Here is a 20,970-nt window from a genome sequence, read left to right on the forward strand (position 1 = left end):
TGAAATCCGCTCTCCTAAAGTCTAGGGTGCGTGTCTGACTCTGCCTGGCTTCTCCTTTCCACTGTATTACAAACTCCAGGAGAACATGGTCACTTCCACCTAATGATCCCACCACTTGCACCCCATTAACCAAGTCATCCTTGTTGGTTAGGATCAGATCTAAAATAGCTGACCCCCTTGTTGCCTCTTCCACCTTTTGGACCATGAAATTGTCTTCCAGGCAAGTGAGGAATTTGCTAGACCTTGAGGATTTTGCTGAGTTTGACTTCCAGCAAATATCAGGATAGTTGAAGTTGCCCATCACTACTACATCTCTCTTTTCTGACTGTGTGGTCATCTGTTCTAGAAAGATATCATCCAATTCCTCAGTCTGACTTGGGGGTCTGTAGTAGACTCCCACCGTAACACCCTTGTTGTTTCCCTCCCCTTTGATTCTTATCCAGATGCTCTCCACCTGGCTTCCATGATTGATGTCCAGGATCTCTTCACTGGTGTAAATATCTCTGACATATAGTGCTATTCCTCCTCCTTTCCTGTTTGGCCTATTTCTCTTAATAAGGTTATACCCCTCTATTTCCACATTCCAATCATGAGACTCATCCCACCAGGTTTCAGTGATGCCTATTATATCATATTTGCTTTGTTGTACTAGGAGTTCGAGTTCATCTTGCTTATTTCCCATGCTCTGTGCATTAGTGTAGAGACATCGCAGACCATGGTTCCCTCTTACTTGCTGCCTGTGCAAGTTTTTTTGCCTCCCACTGTTGGGTCCTTGCACTGTTTGCCTTGTTTCCTCTACGTCAGTTTGACTATTTTCGCCATCCCTTTCGCCTTCCTTAATATTGTCTCCCTTCCCCTCGGAACTCAGTTTAAAGCTCTCCTGATCAAGTTCTTGAGACTGTTGGCAAAAACATTTCTTCCAACTGGCGTGAGATGCAACCCGTCTGTTGCAAGAAGTCCCTCCTCATGGAACCGCAGCCCATGATCGAAGAATCCAAATCCTTCTCGGCGGCACCATCTGCGAAGCCAGTTGTTCACATCTGCTATTTTCCTCTCCCTTCCTGGACCATGCCCTTCAACTGGCAGAAGAGACGAGATGACAACCTGTACATCCATTCCTTTCTTTGCCACAGCATTTAAGCTATGGAATGTATGGACCAGAAGATTTAAAATATTAAACACATATTGGCTAGCACTCTGTTACTGAGATAGGCATATGTAAGTTGCACTATGGGATAAATTATTCATCATAGTGCTACAGATGTAATGGGCTGACAACAGTAGAAACACTATTGTAGATATAGCTACATTGCACATTGTGGCTGAGTAAAGTGCTTATTATGGTCGTGCACTACACAATGGCATCCATTCTTGATATGGGTTGTGCAATGTTGCTGTTCTCCACAAGGACTGTGTGGTGCTTGTGAAATGTACCTTCACATGTGGATATTTATGTTACACTCAGAAGATGTTCAGCTGCAGCCATAATTTATTAAATGTTTGTTCAACAATATAGGATTATACTGCAGGTTTAGTTACATTTGGTTTAGTACTTGCTTTAAAGTACTTAAGTATTTAAGTCTGTTTAGGTATTTTTGCTTGTTAAAATCCAGACCTTGATCCAAAGATCTCAGTGCAGGGCACAGACAACAGATAGCATACTAACAATCTAAAACGTACAGTTTAAAATAATTTAGAAATGTTCAAAGCAATTTAAAATTATCCAAAATGACTGGAATAAGTTGGAACCATGTGCACTGAAGGGAGTTAGTGTGGTATATAACTATTGGACTAAGGCTCTGGAAGGACAGAATTTGAATCCCTCTTTAGTCATGGAAACACACTAGGTTAGTATGGGAAAATCACACCATCTCAGCCTTAGGAGAATGCAAAGGAAAACCTCCTCTGAATGAATCTTACCAAGAATATGGTTTTAATGTATGCTTTTAAATTGTTAATTGTTTAATTGATGTTTTAAGGGAGGGAGGGATCTTGGGATATGAGACTATATGTACTTTTTAAATTGTAAGCCGCCTCAATTGTCATTGACAGAGAGGTGGAATAAAAATAAAGTTTTATTTTATTTTTTAAGAAAACTATCACAGGGTCACCACAACTCAGAGTCAACTTGAAGACACATAACAACAAGCAAAACTTCTCAACTGAGGGCTGAAACAGACAGGCAATAAGTGATGGCTTGGAAATGGTGTGGGGGCATGGTGTTTAGATGACGCATGCCCTGATGCCGCCCCCAAGCTGGCATCATGCTGCCTGCCCGACCAGATGGTGAGCAGCATTGCGGCGCTCCAGCAGTGCAGCATTCAGATGCCACATGCTGCAGGAGTGAAGAAGAACCACTGCCATGGCAGAAAGGATGGTGTTTTTTCTGCCCCAAAAAGGAGCAGCATTTTGCAGTTTCTTTTTGGGCTGGAAATACTCCGGATTGGGGCCTCAGTCTGTGGTGCAGTGTCAAGCTGCCCCTTTAGAGCCGTCTGTACCGGCCCATAGTTAGGCCATCATCCCAAGGCCCAAAAGTTATAAAAAGCCAAATCCTATTAGTTTAGAGGTTCTGTTCCCTTGCACGAGTTCTCTTCCTTATTCTAAGCTATAAGTCCTTTATCTGCCTGTCCCCAAAATTTATCTGTTCTGTGGGATTGACACTGGTTTTTCCCCTCCTTGCGGGCCTTCTCAGCTTCCCATTTCTGTGGTTTCAGTGTGTTATCCTCCCTCCTTCTACCTTGGACAGCTTATCCTTGCTGCCACTGAAACCCTTCAGCTTTCAGCTCTGATTTGGCTTTATCTTCTATTTCTTTTTCAGCTCTCAGTTCCAGATTGACACTTTGATTCCAACTCTGTAGCAGTGCTGTGTCTGGCCTTTTACTCTGCAATCTAAACCAATCAAAAGTTACACTCCAACAGGCAGCCATCTCATTGGTTTTTACTTAAGGACAATGAGTTCAAACAAAATGTTCATTATGGATCTATTAACACCAAACCTTCCCCCCTTTTGATTCCACTGTCTCATACAAAAGCTGCACCCTCTACTGTCAAGTGAAAAAAATCTCAAAGAACACATAGTCATCTTCTTGACATCTATATTTTATTCTCACCAAACTGCCAAGTGTAAGCCACGTGGTTTCTCTTGGATGTCAGAGAAAAAATTACCAGCCTTTTCCCTTCAATCTATTAAATATTCCAAAATACAACTTATCCACTTATGTAATATCATAATTTTATTGTTAATTTTCAAACTCTCAACTGTTTTCTTCTTTTCAGATTGCAGACATATCTCAGTTAACAAAGGTGGGGTACAGACCGCCAGAAAGAGGTGGCCGGGAGCCGTCTCTCTGTTCAGCAGAGCTGTGCTGCAGCATCCAAATTGCGCAATACAGTTATGTGAGAATAAAAGGCTCCTTTTTGGGCTGCCACAAACAACTGGTGGCAGCGTGAGCACGTCACTGCTGCACGGCTCCATCTGGAAGCCGTGCAGCAGTGACGTCATCGCTATGTGCGCCCTCTATTCGGCGCTGCGCAGCGAGGACACCCTCATCATGTGTGAGGGGTGTTTAGAAGTGCCGCCCCTCACACGTGATGAGGGCGTCCTTTTCGGCCCATTTGTACCAGGCCAAGGTCTCTGACAAAGAGGCTTTTTTAAAAAAAACCTCAACTCCCTCTTTTCCTCCTCTTGCTCTGTTCAGGAGAAAGTTTTTTTTAAAAGCAGCATCAGTACTGGGTGAATGATGAAAGATGGCTGGAGAGACAGGGACTTTCAGGTGTCAGGTTGCAACACTGTGTTTGCAGTAAACAATGCAATAAAACTTGAGCTGGAAAAGACTGGACCTCTACTCTAACTGATCCTAATTTAGCTGTATTTATCTTCCTGAAATAAATGAAGGTAAACAGCACCTGATTCCATAATCCCATGCTGAGTAGGTATAAAAAACAAACCAGAGAGAAAAGAGGAAAAAGACAAGCCTGCCTCACCAGCTCTCCCAGCAGGTTAAAAAAAAAACAAAAACACACCCCATAGATTTAGAAGTTTGGCCACCAAAATGGAAATAATTTAAAAAGTGGAGGCTGGTGAAGGAAAACATCACACCTGAAAACATTTTGGAAGAAAACTTCAAGTGCTCTCTAAAATGTTCAAAATGCTTTCATTTACTTATGCAAAGGCATAGCAGAAGAAATGACATATAGGAATGGTTTAAAAAAGGCACAAAAGAACTCAACCAGAAGGCCCCCTATTCTCTACTGCTTTGCTCAGGTTGAAGGCCCGATACCTCCCTGATTGAGTCCAGTCATCTGGTATATGGTCTTCCTCTCTTTCTACTGCCTTCCATTTTTTCTAGCACTCTTGTCTTTTCAAATGAGTCATGCCTTCTTATGACATCATAAGTACAACAGGCTCAGTTCTGTCATTTTGGCTTCCAGGAAGAGCTCAGGCTTGATCTGTTAAAGAACCCATTTGTTTATCTTTTTGGCCATCTAAGGTATCCTCAGCACTCTTCTCCAGCATCACATCTCAAATGAGTTGATTTTCTTTCCGTTGGCTTTCTTCACTGTACAGATCTTGCATCTGTACACAGTAATGGGGAATACAGGGGCTTGTATGATTCAGACTTCAATGCTCAATTGTATATCTTTACTCTTTAGGACCTTTTCTAGTTCTTTCATAGCTGCCCTTCCCATTCTTTGTCTTCTTCTGATTTCTTGACTGCAGTCTCCTTCCTGATCGATGTTTGAGCTAAGGCACAGGAATTCTTTTACGTAGATAATTCCTCATTGCAAGCATTGAATGTATGTGGGTCTTTCATGGTCATTCTTTTTTTTCCCCCTTTTATGTTCAACATTAACACTGCCTTTGCACTTTTGTCTTTGACCTTCCTTAGTAATTGTTCCAAGATCACGATGTTTATTGCTAGTAGTACAGTGTCATCCACATATATTAGAATGTTGATGTTCTTTCTTCTCATCTTTCCTTCTCCTTTTTCTATGTATAAGCCTGCTCTTTGTATGATATTTTCTGCATGCAGAAAATAGGGTACAAATAGGGTAATAAAATGCATCTTTACCAACTGGGAACCATTCTGTTTCTCCATATTCTGTTCTAACAGTACCCTCTTGTCTTAAGTACAGATTTCTCATCAGGTCTATCAGATGTGTTGGCACTCCCACATCTTTAAGAGCATTCCATAGCTTTTCATGGTCTGTGCAATCAAAGGCTTTGCTAAAGTCTATAAAGCACATGCTGGTTTTCTTTTGGGATTCCTTGGTGCACTTCATTAGCCATTGTATATTTGCAATGTGGTTCATAGTGCCTCTCCTTTTCCTGAATGCTGCTTGCACTTTTCAGACTTTTCTCTACATGTATGACTGACATCTATGTTGCAGAATTTTGAGTATAATTTTGCTTGCATGGGAAATTAACGCTATGGTCCTATTGCTGCTGCAGTCTTTTGTGTCTCCTTTTTGGGGGTGGGGATGTATATTGGTTTTTTCAAATATGTTTTGTTTTCCATATTTGTTGGTTTATATTGGTTAAGTCCATCCACCACCAGAGGGAGAGAAGGGAAGGCCAGCTCCATCAGGCCTAATCAGAGTAAGAAGAAGGGCCCTCCCTCTAGTCCATCTGCCATGGTCCAGGCCTCTGAGTAAGAGAAGATTTGCTGGACTTTCCCCCTTCCGCACTGCCATTCCCTTCTCTTTGTGTGTCTTGTCTTTTTAGATTGTAAGCCTGAGGGCAGGGAAATATCTAATTAATAATTTGTAAGCCGCTCTGATAGCCTTTTGGCTGAACAGCAGGATATAAATAAATAAATAAAAAATAACTACAGAGTTGATTCTGTCTGTGTGGATTGTAGCAGTTTGACTGGAATATCATCTGTTCCTGGTGATTTTATTTTCCCCTATTTCTCTTACTGCAGCTTCTACCTTCCTTGCTTTTTAGAATTTGCAGTACTTCTTCATATGGTTCTTTGTACCATGTGTCTTTCATTTTTTCATTTCTTTTATATAATGTTTCTGTGTACTGCATCTAATGTCTTTTTATTTCTTCCTGGTCTTGTAGCATGTAAGTGTTACTCTTCTTACAATTTATTTGCTTCAAATAAAAAACACAGACAAAATATTCTACACGCATGCTGTTCTGGCAAGAGGATATATATCGAGTCTCCCTTATTTGGAATTCTGAAATCCAAAATACTCTAAAATTCAAAATTGTCCACATGGGAGTCTGAGTTAGTGTCACCTTAGCTTTCTTGTTGTTCGACGCACATAAACCTTGCTTTGTGCACAAAATTATTTAAAATATTGTGTATAAAATTATCTTCAGGCTATGTGTATAAAGTCTATATGAAAATACACAAATTTCATGTTTAGACTAAAGTCTTATCTCCAAGATATCTTTTTATATATATATGCAAATATTTCAAAATAAAAAAAATTCAAAATCCAAAACACTTGTAGTTCCAAGCATTTGGATAAGGGAGGCCTGAAGTACAGAACAGGCAAATGTGATAATTTTTTTTCATGTTTGAGTGTCCACCAATGCCCAACACTGTGGCCTGACCAATACCTGAATAGCAATATTGCCCCATCTTCTTCTACCTTTGTGTGTTCTGCACAGTTAAACTGCATTAAAGTACACAAATCTGGAGCTACACGATTTAATTTGAAATTACAACCTGGCAATGAATGTGAGAATTATGATCCTGTCTGGTAACCCAACTCACTGCTCATCCTATTCAAATTTCAAGTAGCTGCCTCTGTTGTATAAAATTACGTATGACAACATGCCCTAAATAAAACAATATTTAATCATACACTGCTCAAGTAGGTTTATATAAAATATAGACGGTAGAAAGAAAACTATTAAAATCAGATTGTCTGTATATCTGAACAAGAAAGGCAATAATCGGATTTTAAAGAGAAATGAAGTACTGTGGTTGAGGAGAGAATTATCACTTTAATGTGTATACCAAAAGGAACTCTCTGCACTTCTTGACTATACCACTTGACTATTTCTTACAATCACATAAGGCTCTCTTTAAATTGAGTGGTAGAAAGGCAGTAAGACTGACTATAAATAGGATCCATGCTAGCAAAAGCTAAGAAATGAAGCTTTTCTCAGATTCTTTAATATCTTTTTTAAACAACAACAACATCATATAAACAGTATCTTTAATGTACAGGAGAAAAAACAGATTTCCCATAGAACCTTCATATTACAAAGGAAAAGAATAATTCTTTATTACCAGAGCAGTTTCAGCCCATTTTTTTTTTAAAAAATAAATGCAATCATTTCACAGTTGTTCCAAAGAATCTACCTTAGATGTCTTTTTACAAAGCTTTGGTGTATATGTGAAGAAGAAACCAAACACATTTACAACATTAAAATGGCAATGCATTTTCACATGAAAAAAAGTGAAACAGTAACAAGTGGAATTGGCTTGCAAAGAACCTGCTATGGTCATTACTTTGATAGGGCCCTTGACATTGGTAGTGATCAGTCTGTCACTGCATTTGCATCACTTAGATGAATATTTTAGATGTTTTCAATAAAACAAAAACAAACAAACAAACATAGCTGGTCTAAGTGCTTTCAACTACAACACTGAAATATACAACACAGGGCCCTTTAATTTTTCAAAATTAGTCAATATCCACAGCGTTAATTGTATTTATATTTTCTGATTCTTTTTGCCTTTCCAAGTTTGCTCTTTGAATGTTCTCTAAATTGCAATGCACAAACAACTTAATGAAAAACAAACAAACAAACAAACAAAAGCAAAAGTAAGCCAGCCATTCAATGAAGCAATTTTTTTTCCTTTAACTATTGCAAGAAAACAAAGGTATAGTGTTGCTTGTCCTCATTCAGAATTGAAGCTATTACTGAACAAAGAAAAATTCATATACATCCCTTACAGTCTCCACTGGACAATTATAGTTATTAGAAGATCTGAAAATGTTATTCATATTCAGTGGCATACTTAAAGATGCACATCATATGAAGGAAAGTGTCATTCCTCTGGACACAAACTTATTTTTTGCTGACAAAATATTGCAAAGCATCCATAACAGCTTTTGCAGGAATCTCCCCATTTTACTCTGCTTTTGGAAAATATATTAGAAAGTATTAGTAAAAAAAAAGTAGAAAAGGATTGCTTTTTAGCGTTAAGAGGCTCTCACTAGAAGAATCCTGGTTTGATGAAAATCTGCATACTTTGGGATTTATTCTGCACAAAATTTGCTTGTGGTCCTTTTGCACAGAAAACAGCTCACATAAATATTATTTTCTGTATAGAAAACGCAGGTTTCTGCACAGAAAGTGCCGTTTTCCACACAAAACAACCACATCCAAATTTTCACAGATGAAATTCCAATAAACAGTACCGTATTTTCCGGTGTATAAGGCGACGGGGCGTATAAGGCGACCCCCCAACTATTTAAATAAAAATATAGAGTTTACCATATACTCGCCGTACAAGACCACCCGAGGCCTTGGAAGGCCAGCGCTGGGCGCGCGCCCGCCACCCCATAGGGCCGGCCTCCGACACCTCAGAAGGCTGGCGCTGGGCGCGCTCGCGCCGCCCCTTCGAGCCAGCCTCCGAGGCCTTGGAAGGCCGGCGCTGGGCGCGCGCCCGCCTCCCCATGGGGCTGGCCTCCGGCCTCCGGCCTCCGAGGCCTCAGAAGGCCGGTGCTGGGCGGGGTTGCGCCGGCCCATGGAGCTGGCCTCTGGTCTCCGAGGCTTCGGAAGGCCGGCGCTGGGCACGCGCCCGCCGCCCCATGGGGCTGGCCTCCAGACTCCAAGGCCTCGGAAGGTCGGTGCTGGGTGGGCTCGCGCCGACCCATGGAGCCGCCCTCTGGCCTCCTCCGAGGCTTTGGAGAGCTGGCGTTGGGCGCGCATGCCAGCCCATAAAGTTTCCCTCCGGCCTCCTTATATGGGGCGTATAAGACAACCCCCAACTTTTCAGAAGATTTAATGGGGTTCAAAAGTCGTCTTATACGCCGGAAAATACGGTAGTGATTTTTGAGGATTCAGAGCAGCAAGAAAACTGCTAAAATTACTAATTGCTTTCTTCAAGAAGAAAATTCGTGAAAGATTACATCCCTGCTACTGAGAAGGAGACAGGGACATGTCCTAAAGCTGTAGAGCATTTTGAACATGCATATGCCACTGATAATACTCTGCTTGAGCCAGAAACAGTGTTCACAGATATCAGTGAGAGTATCAGTTTGATGTATCATTTCTAAATGGAAAGGAATGTAGATGACACCATCAAAGAACAAACTATGTAGCTTGATATGAAAATATATGAACAGCTTTGCTGACAAGACCAAAGTCTGCTCCAACATTCTTTTCCCACTGTCACCACATTTATGGGGATCCCACATTGGCTATGCTTATGGGAAGTTCATAAGTCATGAGTCACAAATACCTTCATTCATGTGTTCCAGCAACTTGTAATGAGAGGTATATTGTCTCTGAATCTGAAGTTAATATGTAGTCATTATGATTAAGAGTAACTGATATCATTATTCTCTTTCAATTTGTCTGATTCACTTCTAAGGCTATCCAAGGTAGATCCTATGGCTATAGCTTGTGACTTCCAAAGTTTATCTATGTAACAGCATGTAGAAGGACATCCTAAAAGAGGGAAATTCTTCTTTTAAAAAATAAATTAAACCAACCAACCAACCAACCAACTGAAATTACATCTTAAAATGGAGGTGTATCTGGGCTAGCATTAAAAACATGGATGTCTGTAGATCAGAAGTGAGGGAAATATGGCTTGCAGGCCATATGTGGCTGCTGAGTATCCTATTTTGTATCCCAGAAATCCCCAAGAAATCCCTGAAGCCAATACTACCTCCAAAATTGCTGAAATTGTATTTTGGTCCACACAAACACTCTAATCACCAAAACGCCCACATGGTGGTTTTGAATCCTTTAGTTTCTCACAGCTTCTAAAAAAGCTTTTAAAAATGGCCATGTACTAGCTCAATCCCAGAACCAGAAGTGATGGTCACCCTGGTAATAAGGGTATAACCCATAGAATAGGTGTATGTGTGGGGGGCAATGATCCTTTACCCACTGTCCACCTCAGTTTAAAGTATGCCAGAACTCTCCTAATGTAACATCTAATGATTATTCTGGGGGCTATGGTTTGTTTAATTCTAATAACTCTTCCAAGCTTTAGGAAAAGGTACCACTATCACTAGATATAGTACAGCATAGAGAACTGGATTATTCTGCCCTTCTAAGCCAGGGTACTGTTCTCAATGATGACATTTTTTATATATCACTGCCATCTTGAGTCCCAAAACTTCATTCTGTTTGGAAAAAGGGTAGGTAAAGCTAAGAGATAAGAATCGAAAATAAGAACACAAATTTACAATTCTCACTAGTTATCCCCCTATTATAACACATTTTCTCTTCTGCTGAGCTCCAAGATAGCATTTATATTTCTATATCGCTTCATACTGAACTAAGCAGTATCTAAGTGGTTTACAACATGTAAGCCAATTGCCCCCAACAAGCTGGTTACCCATTTTACTGACCTAAAAAGGATGGAAGTCTGAGTCAACCTTGGGGCCCCTCAGGATTGAACTCACAAATTTGTGGCTGCAGTACTGGCATTTAATCACAGTGCCACCAGGGCTCTAGGGCCCATTTTTGCCAAAAAGCCGACAGTGGGAAACAGTGGTATCACCCTCTCTTAGGGTGTCACCCAGTGTGGTCCGCATGCCTTTCACTCCCCTAGTGGTGTATGTGACCAAGATTCATGTTTGTCTATGGAGATGCAGTAAGAGTTCTGAGAAGAACTAGGTTCTGTAGTAAGAGAAATTCCTTAAACACAGTAAATAAAACACCTTTAAACCAAAATAAAATAAACTGAAAGTGAAAAGAGAATGAGTAGGCATAAGAGCAAGAGGCAGCCGTATCATCATACCTGCTTTTGTTCTTCTCCCAAGCCATCCCACATGGAAGCTACAATTTTAGAAACTTCACCAAAAGTAGCATTTGGGTTTTGGCCTTTGATGGCAGCTTGAGTGTCTCGGAAAAATAATGCATAGGCAGACACAGGCTTCTGTGGCTCATTAGGGTCTTTCTTCTTCTTCTTCTTGGGAGTTTTGGGTTTCTTTCCCATATCAGAGGCAGGTCTTTTTTCTCCCCCATTGACCTGCAAACATAGAAGAGGCTACATTACAAAACACAAACACACACAAACAAACCATTACTGCAAAAGCAAATTAAAATGCCATTTCTTAGTCCATATGCATTGAGTGCTTTGCAGCTTAAAAGGGTATTTTAATTATAGTCCTTTTCATAATCCAAATTGTTGGCCTCTTACATGATTTCATCTATAAAATGCATTTTGAGTATTTTAGCTTATATAATTTAATTTTATTATACATTTACATTTTGCTTTTATTTAATTGTTGCATCTAAGTTGTTGGTTTATCAGTTTATCTTTTTCAGGTCTTACCACTAATGGCATCATGTCACTCAAAAGTGTTTCATAATACACTGTATACCAGCCACTAGTTCAACCACTGAATGAAATCTCTATGGTGCTTTTTCCTAAAAGTTGAATTGTCAGATAAAGGAACAGGAAAGTGTATTATCAAATGACTTTGATATGGAGTACAGAATTTCGTATGAATTTCCTACAGCTACAAAAAACAAACAAACAAAAAACCAGTAATTGGGCAGAGTTCCAACAGAGTGGGAACATGGATGGTGCTGCTAAATGAGACCTCAGTTCTTCCATAAAATTCTTCTTTACCCACTTTATGCTTATTATAGCCATTATTACATATATCTGGTGAAACTACAGGGAGAAAAAGGCAAGAGCTATCGCTGTTTAAATGTTGTGCTTTAAATCTTCTATATGTAGCCACAAACTGAGGCCTAGTACAGACCGCCGTGAAACAGCGGTCTGCAGGTGCCTGTTTTTATTCCGGAGGGATGGTGCAGCCCCAAAACTGTGTACCATCACTCCCCAGTAAAACAAACCCAGAAAAAAACGGGTCCTTTTTGCGCTGCCATAGTTATGTCGCAAGTGCGCCAATGGCACACTTGTGAGGTAACTGGTGTGGCATGATGTGTGGATGCTATGCATCCATAACATCATAATGGTGGTGCTCGTGTACACGGGATGCTGACATTATTGCACCACTGGCACGTATTAGGGTCCCTAACCCTAAAATTGGCACCAGCACAGCACTTTTGCACAGTCTGTACCACACCTGAGTAAAGATTTTTAGTAAGTTTTATAAAGTTATGAGTAAATGATTAATTTAACTGCTTAATCTATAAATGCTTTCCCAAGTTGCAATGACAATGCTGGGGTTTACTCTTAAGGAAATCCTCAGAACTGCAGCTTATTCAGAAATGGCTGTTGTGATGCAGTGCCTTGGCGGCTGGGTGGCTAATATACTTCTTGCTTGCTAAGGCAGCTCTTTCAAGAGATGAGCTGAGGCAAAGTACAGCTGTGGTACTAGTACTTTAAAACATCCATCTAGCTCCTTGTCACCCAGACTATTGGAGAAAAGAAATGTGAATGGATATGGCAGACTCCACTTTCGAAATGGGAGAGAGATCAAAGAGGAATTCAATTAGTCCTGAATTTCCACTTAATGTGTAAAGGGTGCTTTTGGAAAGCATATGAAATTTTTAAAATAGATTTATTTGTTTGATTAATTGAAGAGACTGCAACATAAAACAAATTAATACTAAAAACAGTGACCTTTTCAGTATCACATCTCCCTACAATGTAAGTAGTGATGGAATAAGATAACCTCAACATATAAGTCATAGTACATACTGTGAGGAGCTTAAAACCAGAAAGTATTCAATTGCATTATATTTAGGATACAGTAAAGATCCTCCAATTCATATAGGCCACTACACTTTCCTGCTAATCTGCCTTTTCTACATTAACATGAACAATATTCATGGACTGATTACTTTAAAAATATTTTAAAACTGCTTTTGATTCCAAAGTCAGTTTATAAGTAAAATTCAAAACAGAATATAAACCACAGTAAAAACCACAATCAAATCCTAAACCATGTAATAGTAAAAAAGCAAGCTGGAACATACAATTTTTCAAAGTCATTTAAAAAACATTTCCAGAATGGAAAAAGTAGAAATTTTCACCCTCAAACTGGCACTTCTGTGGTGACAGATGTCATATTTTCCCAGCATTCAAATTGCAATATTTTGTAACTGGGAAAATAAAATTAATACTCCTGGTACTGATTCTATTGCTCCTGCAAATGCCATGTTGGGATCTACCATCTAGCAGCAGCAGCAAGAAGAACGAAAACAAGACTTATTATTGTGACATCTATATTGCTGGGAGTGACACTCCATTCATACATATAAAAAGTGCTCCACTTCACAAATATTTAACATTTTGTAATATCCTAACATTGTCACCACAGTTGTGGTGTATTACTGATTTCCTGAAGTATTCACATCGTTATTAAGCTATGTCTTCTTTACTCAGACAGGGAAACCATTAGAATAGTTATGTGTTTTGCATGCATTTTTGGCAGAAAGGTGGGATATATAATAGGGCCAGGATCCTGTTAGGGGCAAACTGCTCATTGGAGGATATATTCCACTACTTTCACAATGTCCCTGCTTGTGGACATGGGAGAGGAGCAGTGGATGAGCGAGGACTATGTGACTAGTTCCAAATCATCTATTCATTGTCAGTGGGTTTGTGTGTGTGTTGAAGCTAGAAAACTATGGCTGGGGTGGATTGCTTCTAGGGTAACTGAACTGGTGGAGCATTAGTGTCTTAGCCATAGTAAATATAAACAAACAAACATTCTGTCTTTGGTCAGCATTAAATATCTTTCTTTGATCCTTGCAACACTCATAGACAGGCTATGCCTTCAAAGCAAAGCACAGTCCTATCATTTTTGCAAAGGATATTATTCTGGTTTTGTGGGATCATAAAGACTAGCACTGAGGGGGAAATGCCAGTTCTTAAAATCATCTGGATAAAATCTTTCATAACTCAATTGCTTAGTCCTTTGACTAATTTTAACATATACAAAAGGTTACGTAGGAAAACTACTATTTAATAAACTGAACACTTCTGAAGGATTCTAAATGATCCATTGACTCTGAACTGTTCTTCCACCATACTACACAATAAGGATTCATGAGGGAAATTTTGTTCCTTTAAAAAATATGGAAATTAAAAAGAATTTCATAACTAATAACCTTGAAAATAATGGGGATTATGTTCTGCCTTATGCTTACAACCATTTAGCAGTTACACAGATTTTGCTGCTAACCACCAAAACAGAGACAGATGGGAAATAATTAAAAAAATCCTCATACTTATTCAGCTAAGCATAGACTTGTGCTTCAAAATCCCTAGAGGTGTAGTTAGCTCATGGTAATCCACCTCCTGTCAGGCCTTATTGCTTAATTATAGTGATGTATTTAACTTATTTATCACAAGAAAGCAATAGTCTTTCACTTTAAAAATGTGTGTATTAACCATGTTCCACAAATAATAGATCACAAGGATATACAGTAGAAGATTTAAGACTATCAAATAAGGCACATTGTTGATATCTAAATATCCCCTGAGAAGTTAAGAAATGTCTATAAGCATACTTAAAATAAACTGCAATAGTTTAAAGGCCTTTAATGGTGGTAGGAGAGCTGTTTCATTCACACTATCCCACAATAATCACAATAGTTTAAAATAGATTTTAATCAAGTACCATCTGCATAAAAGACTGAACAAACAACATAAAATTCTACTTAAATCTTACCATATAAAGTAAAAATGGTAAAGCCTCTGCCTGCCACATAAACAGAATAGGCTGCTGCAGTGCTTTAGTGATCATGTTTCAGTTAGTTAACATTTGCTGTTTACAGTCCTCTCATTACTCTCTGTTCTCTAAATTCCATGAAATCCTTTCATAAGTGAAATTCAAACAACCATGAAACAAATAGTCATCCATCTAGTTAGGAATACATATTTGTGAACATATATTGCATCTAACATACCACAATTATAAATAGCAATACTAAAACGTATATGTTTAATGAACCAACAGAATGAATTCTTACAAAAAACCTGTACTTCTTCAGAATAGGTAAGCAGTGAAAATATGTGCATGAAAAACAGGAAACCTACATTAACCTCCAGGTGATTTCTCCCAGGAGTTTCCTCCCTTTTTAAAATAGCTTGGGGGTATAAGAAGGAACCCAAAGGGATCCTGCAATAACAATGTGGCCCTTCAGGGTCCCATGGGAGGCAGTTGTCCACAGTTGCTCTAGTCCAATGGTCATATAATCAAACAGGAGTTCCCTAGCATCACTTTTGGCAATTAGACCACCAAGGACTGGTGACACTAAATCCATCCCATCTAAAAAGTCCAAAAGAATGCTATGTGGTTGTACTGAAAGCTACAAAGGGATCTAGCAGAAACAATGAACACACTTTCCCAGTACAGCTCCAAGTGTTTATTGTCCATTGAAGTGATCACAACACTCCTAAACACACTGTTGTTGACTGCCCTCAAATTTGCCCTGACCCTGTGGATGATACATCACCCTGTACTCTACTGCTCTGCTTTAAGTCTTTTAAATTCATGCCTGTGACCTCCCTGATTGACTCTAGCCATCTGGTGTGAGTGGTATCCCTCTCTTTCTGCTGCCCTCCACCTTTCCTAGCATTACTGTCTTTTTGAGTGACTCATGCCTTCTCATGATGTGGTCAAAGTATGACAGCCTCAATTTCATCATCCTCACTTCCAGAGAGAGTTTTGGCTAGATCTGTTCTAGGACCCATTCATATGGAGTTTGTTTTTTTTTGGCTGTTCATGGTATCCTCAGCACTCTTCTCCAGCACCACATTTCAAATGAGTTGATTTTTTTCTTGTCTGCTTTTTTCACCACCTCTCACATCCATACGTGGTAATGGATGGTTCTTACTTTGGATGATTCTTACTTTAGTGTTCAGTTGTATGTCTTTACTCTTTAGTAGGATCTTGTCTAATTCTTTCATTGGCTGCAGTCCCCATTCTGATCAAAGTTTGATCCTAGATGCAGGAACTCTTTAACTATTTCAGTTTCTTCATTGTCTAGGCTGAATTCATGTATCTCTTCCATGATTATTATTTTTATTTTATTTATATTCAGCATTAAGTTTGCTTTTGCACTTTCATCTTTGAACTTCTTTAGTAATTGTTCCAATTCTCTGATATTTTCTGCTAGTAATATGGTGCTGTCCACATATTTAAGATAGTTGATCTTCCTTCTTCCTATGTTCACTTCTCATTTTTCCAAGTCTAAGCCTGATCTTCATATGGCCAGACTAGAACAGTCTCTGGTTAGTCATCTTGGCTTCTAGGGAGAGTTCAAGCTTGATTTGCTCTGACACATTTATATCTTATTAGCAGTCCATGGTATCTGTAGAACTCTTGTTTAGCACCACATTTCAAATGAGGTAATTTTCCTCCTATCAGCTTTGTTTACTATCCAGTTTTCACAACCATACATTGAAATGATTTTATGTTCTTTAGCTTTACTTTAATTTTTGATATTAGTAGTTCATGGTTTGTGTATCAATTTGCTCCTGGTCTTGTTTCTGCAGAGAGAATAGAGCTTCTTCTTCATGGTTTCTGTGACTCACACCAAGTGGGATTTCTGTGCCTGTGCAGTGCAAATTTTGGAGCTTCCAAAGCTGTAGAGCTAATGTGAAGCTGAAGGCTTTCATGGTCACCGTCCATAGTTTTCTGTGGGTTTTCTGGGCTATGTGGCCATGTTCTGGAAGAATTTATTCCCGACACCTCATCTGCATGAGGCTGAAGATACTAGAAATCTCTGGTCCCCCACCTCTTCCCTGCCCCCCCCCAAAAAAAGAATGAAAGAAAAACAAAAAGAAAGGATAAATAAGGATAACTACAAGGAATCAGTACAGATGGCATCAATCATATGGAATGTTCTGTCCCAGGAAGCCTTACAAATCCAATAGTATTATGCATTTTTCATAACTAAAAGGAATCTGTACAGATGGCATCTATCATATGGAATGTTCTGTCCCAGGAAGCCTTACAGATCCCAATAGTATTAAAAAACATAGCTTAGGAGTTTATCACACTAGCGAGATCCCGTGGGAAAACAGGAGTTAAACGCAATATAAAGTACATAGAATTTAAACAAAACTTGCAAATTCGGGGAGTTTACCACACTGAATTGCTTCTATAATGAAACAAAGTGAAACTGCAGTTAAAGCTGAGAAAAGCAACAGCTTTTTACTTTAGGGATGTTAAATGCAGTTTAACTTCGTGTTATTTCACGTTAACTGCGACGTCATGTGATAAACTTCAGGCATTTCCAGGTTTTCTTTGCTTTAAATTGTGTTTAAATTCTGCTTGCCCACAAGATCTCACTAGTGCGATAAACTCCTTAGTCTTTTAGTACTATACTTAGTCTGATTAAATCTTAGAGCACTTTATACAGTGTGCCCGCATCATACGTGGGCGTATTATATGCTGCTTTCAGGATATGCTTAAAAGCAGTGTCGCTTCTTCTGGCGCCATATGCCAGAAGAAACAATGGCATGTGTGCCACCGCTACTGCACACCACCACGAGCACAAGCCCCATTACAAGCATACATGCCTTTTCTTTTACGCGGTGTGTGTGTGTGTCCGGAACGGATCCCCCGCGTAAAAGAAGGGCACACTGTATTGAGAAAAATTTTTTTTAGTGTATGTTTTTGTAGACTTCACTCCATTTCTGATGCATCTAATGAAGTGGACTGGAGGGCCAAAAAAATTCATGCTACAATTTCATTTTCTGAATTAATCTCAAAGGTGCAACAGGATTCCTTTACATCTTTTTTTTTTACTCTAATAGTATTTGCCTGTAGGCATCTGGCAAAAAAGACTTTAAAAAAAGATCCTTAGAAGCAGAATGTTGTCACTTTGTATCCGTATTACTACTGTGTTTGTTTTGATAAAAAATTTTTATTTATTTGTGTATTCCAGTTTTATTTTTATTTACTTTGAATTTATTGATTTTTATTTTGATGTTTATTATTTTAGTGATTTTCTGTAAGGAAACCACTTCAAATTCTATGAAGATATATATATATATATATATATATATATATATATATATATATTCCATTAATTTTGAATATATGAGCCAGTGAATCAGATATATTAAATTACTGGAAAGAAATGATCATCATAGTATATGAAATCAATTTCATTGAAATACAAAATGGGCGAAGATGCTTCATTTACTGAGTCATTATAACACTGAGCTGCTATCAAAAACTTCTAAGAGAAGGAAAGCAAGAACAGCATCACACAAAATCAGGCCAATATGCAAACACTGTGAAAAATTAACATCTGAAAGGAAAATAATGAACTGGTTTATGTTTATGCATTTAATATGCAAATTACTTCCCACTCTAAAAATTAGTACTGAAACTGTCCAAAGGGTTAAACTGTGCAAGTTAAAATTATTTCTAAGGATTGTGTTTTCTGTGAATACTCCTCTTTATAGGTACAATTAATCTAGAATATAGTATAATGTGTTTTCTTAAATACCTGATTAAATACCTGAATTGAGAGACCCTAAGAACTCATATTCTCAACTTTAGGTGGAATTACACATGGTATCGTTCCAATCCACAAGCCAATTTAATTTAATGGAGCTGATCCCTAAACCCATTCATCTGGCCCTATTATTTCCTAATTTCATATGTTAAGAATCATATGGAATGGTTAAGAAGAGAGCACCCTAAGTATAAAAGGTGTATATATAGAGTGGGGGAGCGAGTATAAAAAATATCAAATTGCCATATGGCACTTGGGGTGAGGATGTTGTTTAGGGAGAAAAAGCCTTCACAAATACAAAGCCTCTCTGGTACTTTAGCTAATACATGCAAGATATGAAATATGCCATTTTGATTTATAAATAGTATCATTCCACTGAAGGAAACATTTACCATAGAAGCATATACACTACTTCAATTTCTTTCTGGATGTAAACAGCAACTATGAAAATATATACACTAATTTTGTATGTAGTAGTATTCAAAAACATAGTGTCAGTCATTTGCTTCAGCCTAAATAGGGGAAAAAGAAGACCTGAACAATTATCGACCAATCAACTTGACAATGATACCAGGGAAGGTTCTAAAAGAGATGATTACACAGTCAGTCTGTGCATGGGAATCCTGTAACACCTTCGAGACTGAGAAAAAGAAATTTCTAACATAAATCACTTTATCAGACGCATCACACAGCAAATGAAGCAGACTGGACTCCATGAATAATTCTGCTAGAATTTTATTTTTCTCATTTAATCTCAAAGGTGTTATAGGTTTCCCTTGTGTCTTTTAATTTTATATATTAGGAATAATCTACAACAATTAAAAAGAGCATGCCCCCGATAAGTATAAGGCATAGGGAGATTATATATATACTTTAAAAATTATGCACATCTGAATAGAAACCATTAAAAATAGAAGATATAATTTTATTCATACCTTAGAAGTATCATCCCCTTCATCTTCATGAACAGAACTAGATGGTGAAGGAGTTGCAGACTTGCTTCCGGGAGGAGATGGAGAGTTGTGGGGAACATTGTTTCCACTCATATTCAGACCAAGCTGAGCACTTAGTTGTGACTGATTAATGGTAGTCAGTTGACCATGTTGCATCATTCCTGATTGCCTCATCTCTCCAGGCTGAATCCTTGGTCTCATGGCTGCTATCTGGGGATGGGAACTATATTGAGCGCCTTCTGTATTTCGTAACTCTTGCATCTAAAAGAAAGAAAATTGCAAAGCCATTGGGTATCATTATTACACCACTGATGAGAAGATCATTTATACTGAAGTGGTTTAAAAATATGTACGGAATAAATAAAATGTAAAAATCTAATTAACAAGTTTGCAAATGTTTCATTTGACTTTAAAGTAACACTGAAGTAGTCAAGAAAAATTGTGCCTAACAGCTTAGTATTTCCATGATGATTTGAAAAAGGGGCAGTCGTTTCATGTATCAGATAATCAAAACTATCCAAAAATGGAAATATTATGAGCTGTGACTGCATACTTAGATGGAAAATTTAAAGGAGTCCGGAATGGATCCCCTGCGTAAACAAAGGGTGCACTGTAGTTTTCAAATAAGGCATGTAGTATTCTTTAGTAGATGGGACTATAATTCCAATATAGATAAAACTGCCTAAAGGGACCTTGGAATTCTCCATATGGAAAAAGCAGAAAGGTACAGATAAACTGATTACATGACAATGCAACTCATTTACCAAAAATCATCATAAATGAAATATGGAAAGGCTCTAATGTTGTGAACTCAACAAATTACTCCCCTATGTTATTTAGGTCATAATGAGTTCTGGTTTTAGTATTTGTTTAGCCGGGGGGAGGGGGGCAGGGGTGGTAAGACGCGAGAAAGCATTTACTTATCCAGGAGATAGTACACAAGGATTTGAATACAGAGAGGTGGCTCAATTTAGCTGGCTTTTTGGGGTTCTTAAACAGAAGCAACAATAAAGGAATCTTTGTCATGAAGAGGCTACAGCACATAGCTGGTGGGACCTGGCACAAATTACCAACATACCAATTATTCTCCAGGGGGAAGCTAAAATGTTGTGTTGATGCAATATAATCATGTTCATTTTACACTTGTCCCTCTACATTTGCGGCTTTGACTTTTGCAGATCTGATTATTCACGGATTTTATTAATATTCTCTCTCCAGGAATATCTAGGTCCTCCAGCACAACTCTGTGGTCAATTTTAACCAAACGTTGCACTGAAGAACCTAGAGATTCTTAGAGAGCACACTCCACCAGGCATTTGTAGCTCCCCCAGGGCAATTCTATGGTCAATGTCTGGCAGATGCTGACCACAGAGTTGTACTGCAGGACCTAGAGATTCCTAGCGA

General features: G+C 38.6%; 1 protein-coding gene across 2 annotated transcripts in view; it reads right to left on the reverse strand.

Annotated features, from left to right (window-relative positions):
- The window catches only part of TOX (thymocyte selection associated high mobility group box), a 295,588-nt gene that overhangs the window by 45,165 nt on the left and 229,453 nt on the right, over positions 1 to 20,970 (reverse strand). For both annotated transcript variants that reach the window (XM_089517363.1, XM_089517362.1), the window contains 2 exons: positions 19,549 to 19,827; positions 10,953 to 11,183 (listed from right to left, as the gene is read on the reverse strand). In XM_089517363.1, the coding sequence (XP_089373489.1) occupies positions 10,953 to 11,183; positions 19,549 to 19,827 (510 nt within the window). The remainder of the gene's footprint in view (positions 1 to 10,952; positions 11,184 to 19,548; positions 19,828 to 20,970) is intronic.

The sequence above is a fragment of the Sceloporus occidentalis genome, unplaced genomic scaffold (genome assembly GCF_023333645.1).
Source record: "Sceloporus occidentalis isolate IW3139 unplaced genomic scaffold, rSceOcc1.0.p SCAF_3, whole genome shotgun sequence".
Classification (NCBI taxonomy): domain Eukaryota; kingdom Metazoa; phylum Chordata; class Lepidosauria; order Squamata; family Phrynosomatidae; genus Sceloporus; species Sceloporus occidentalis.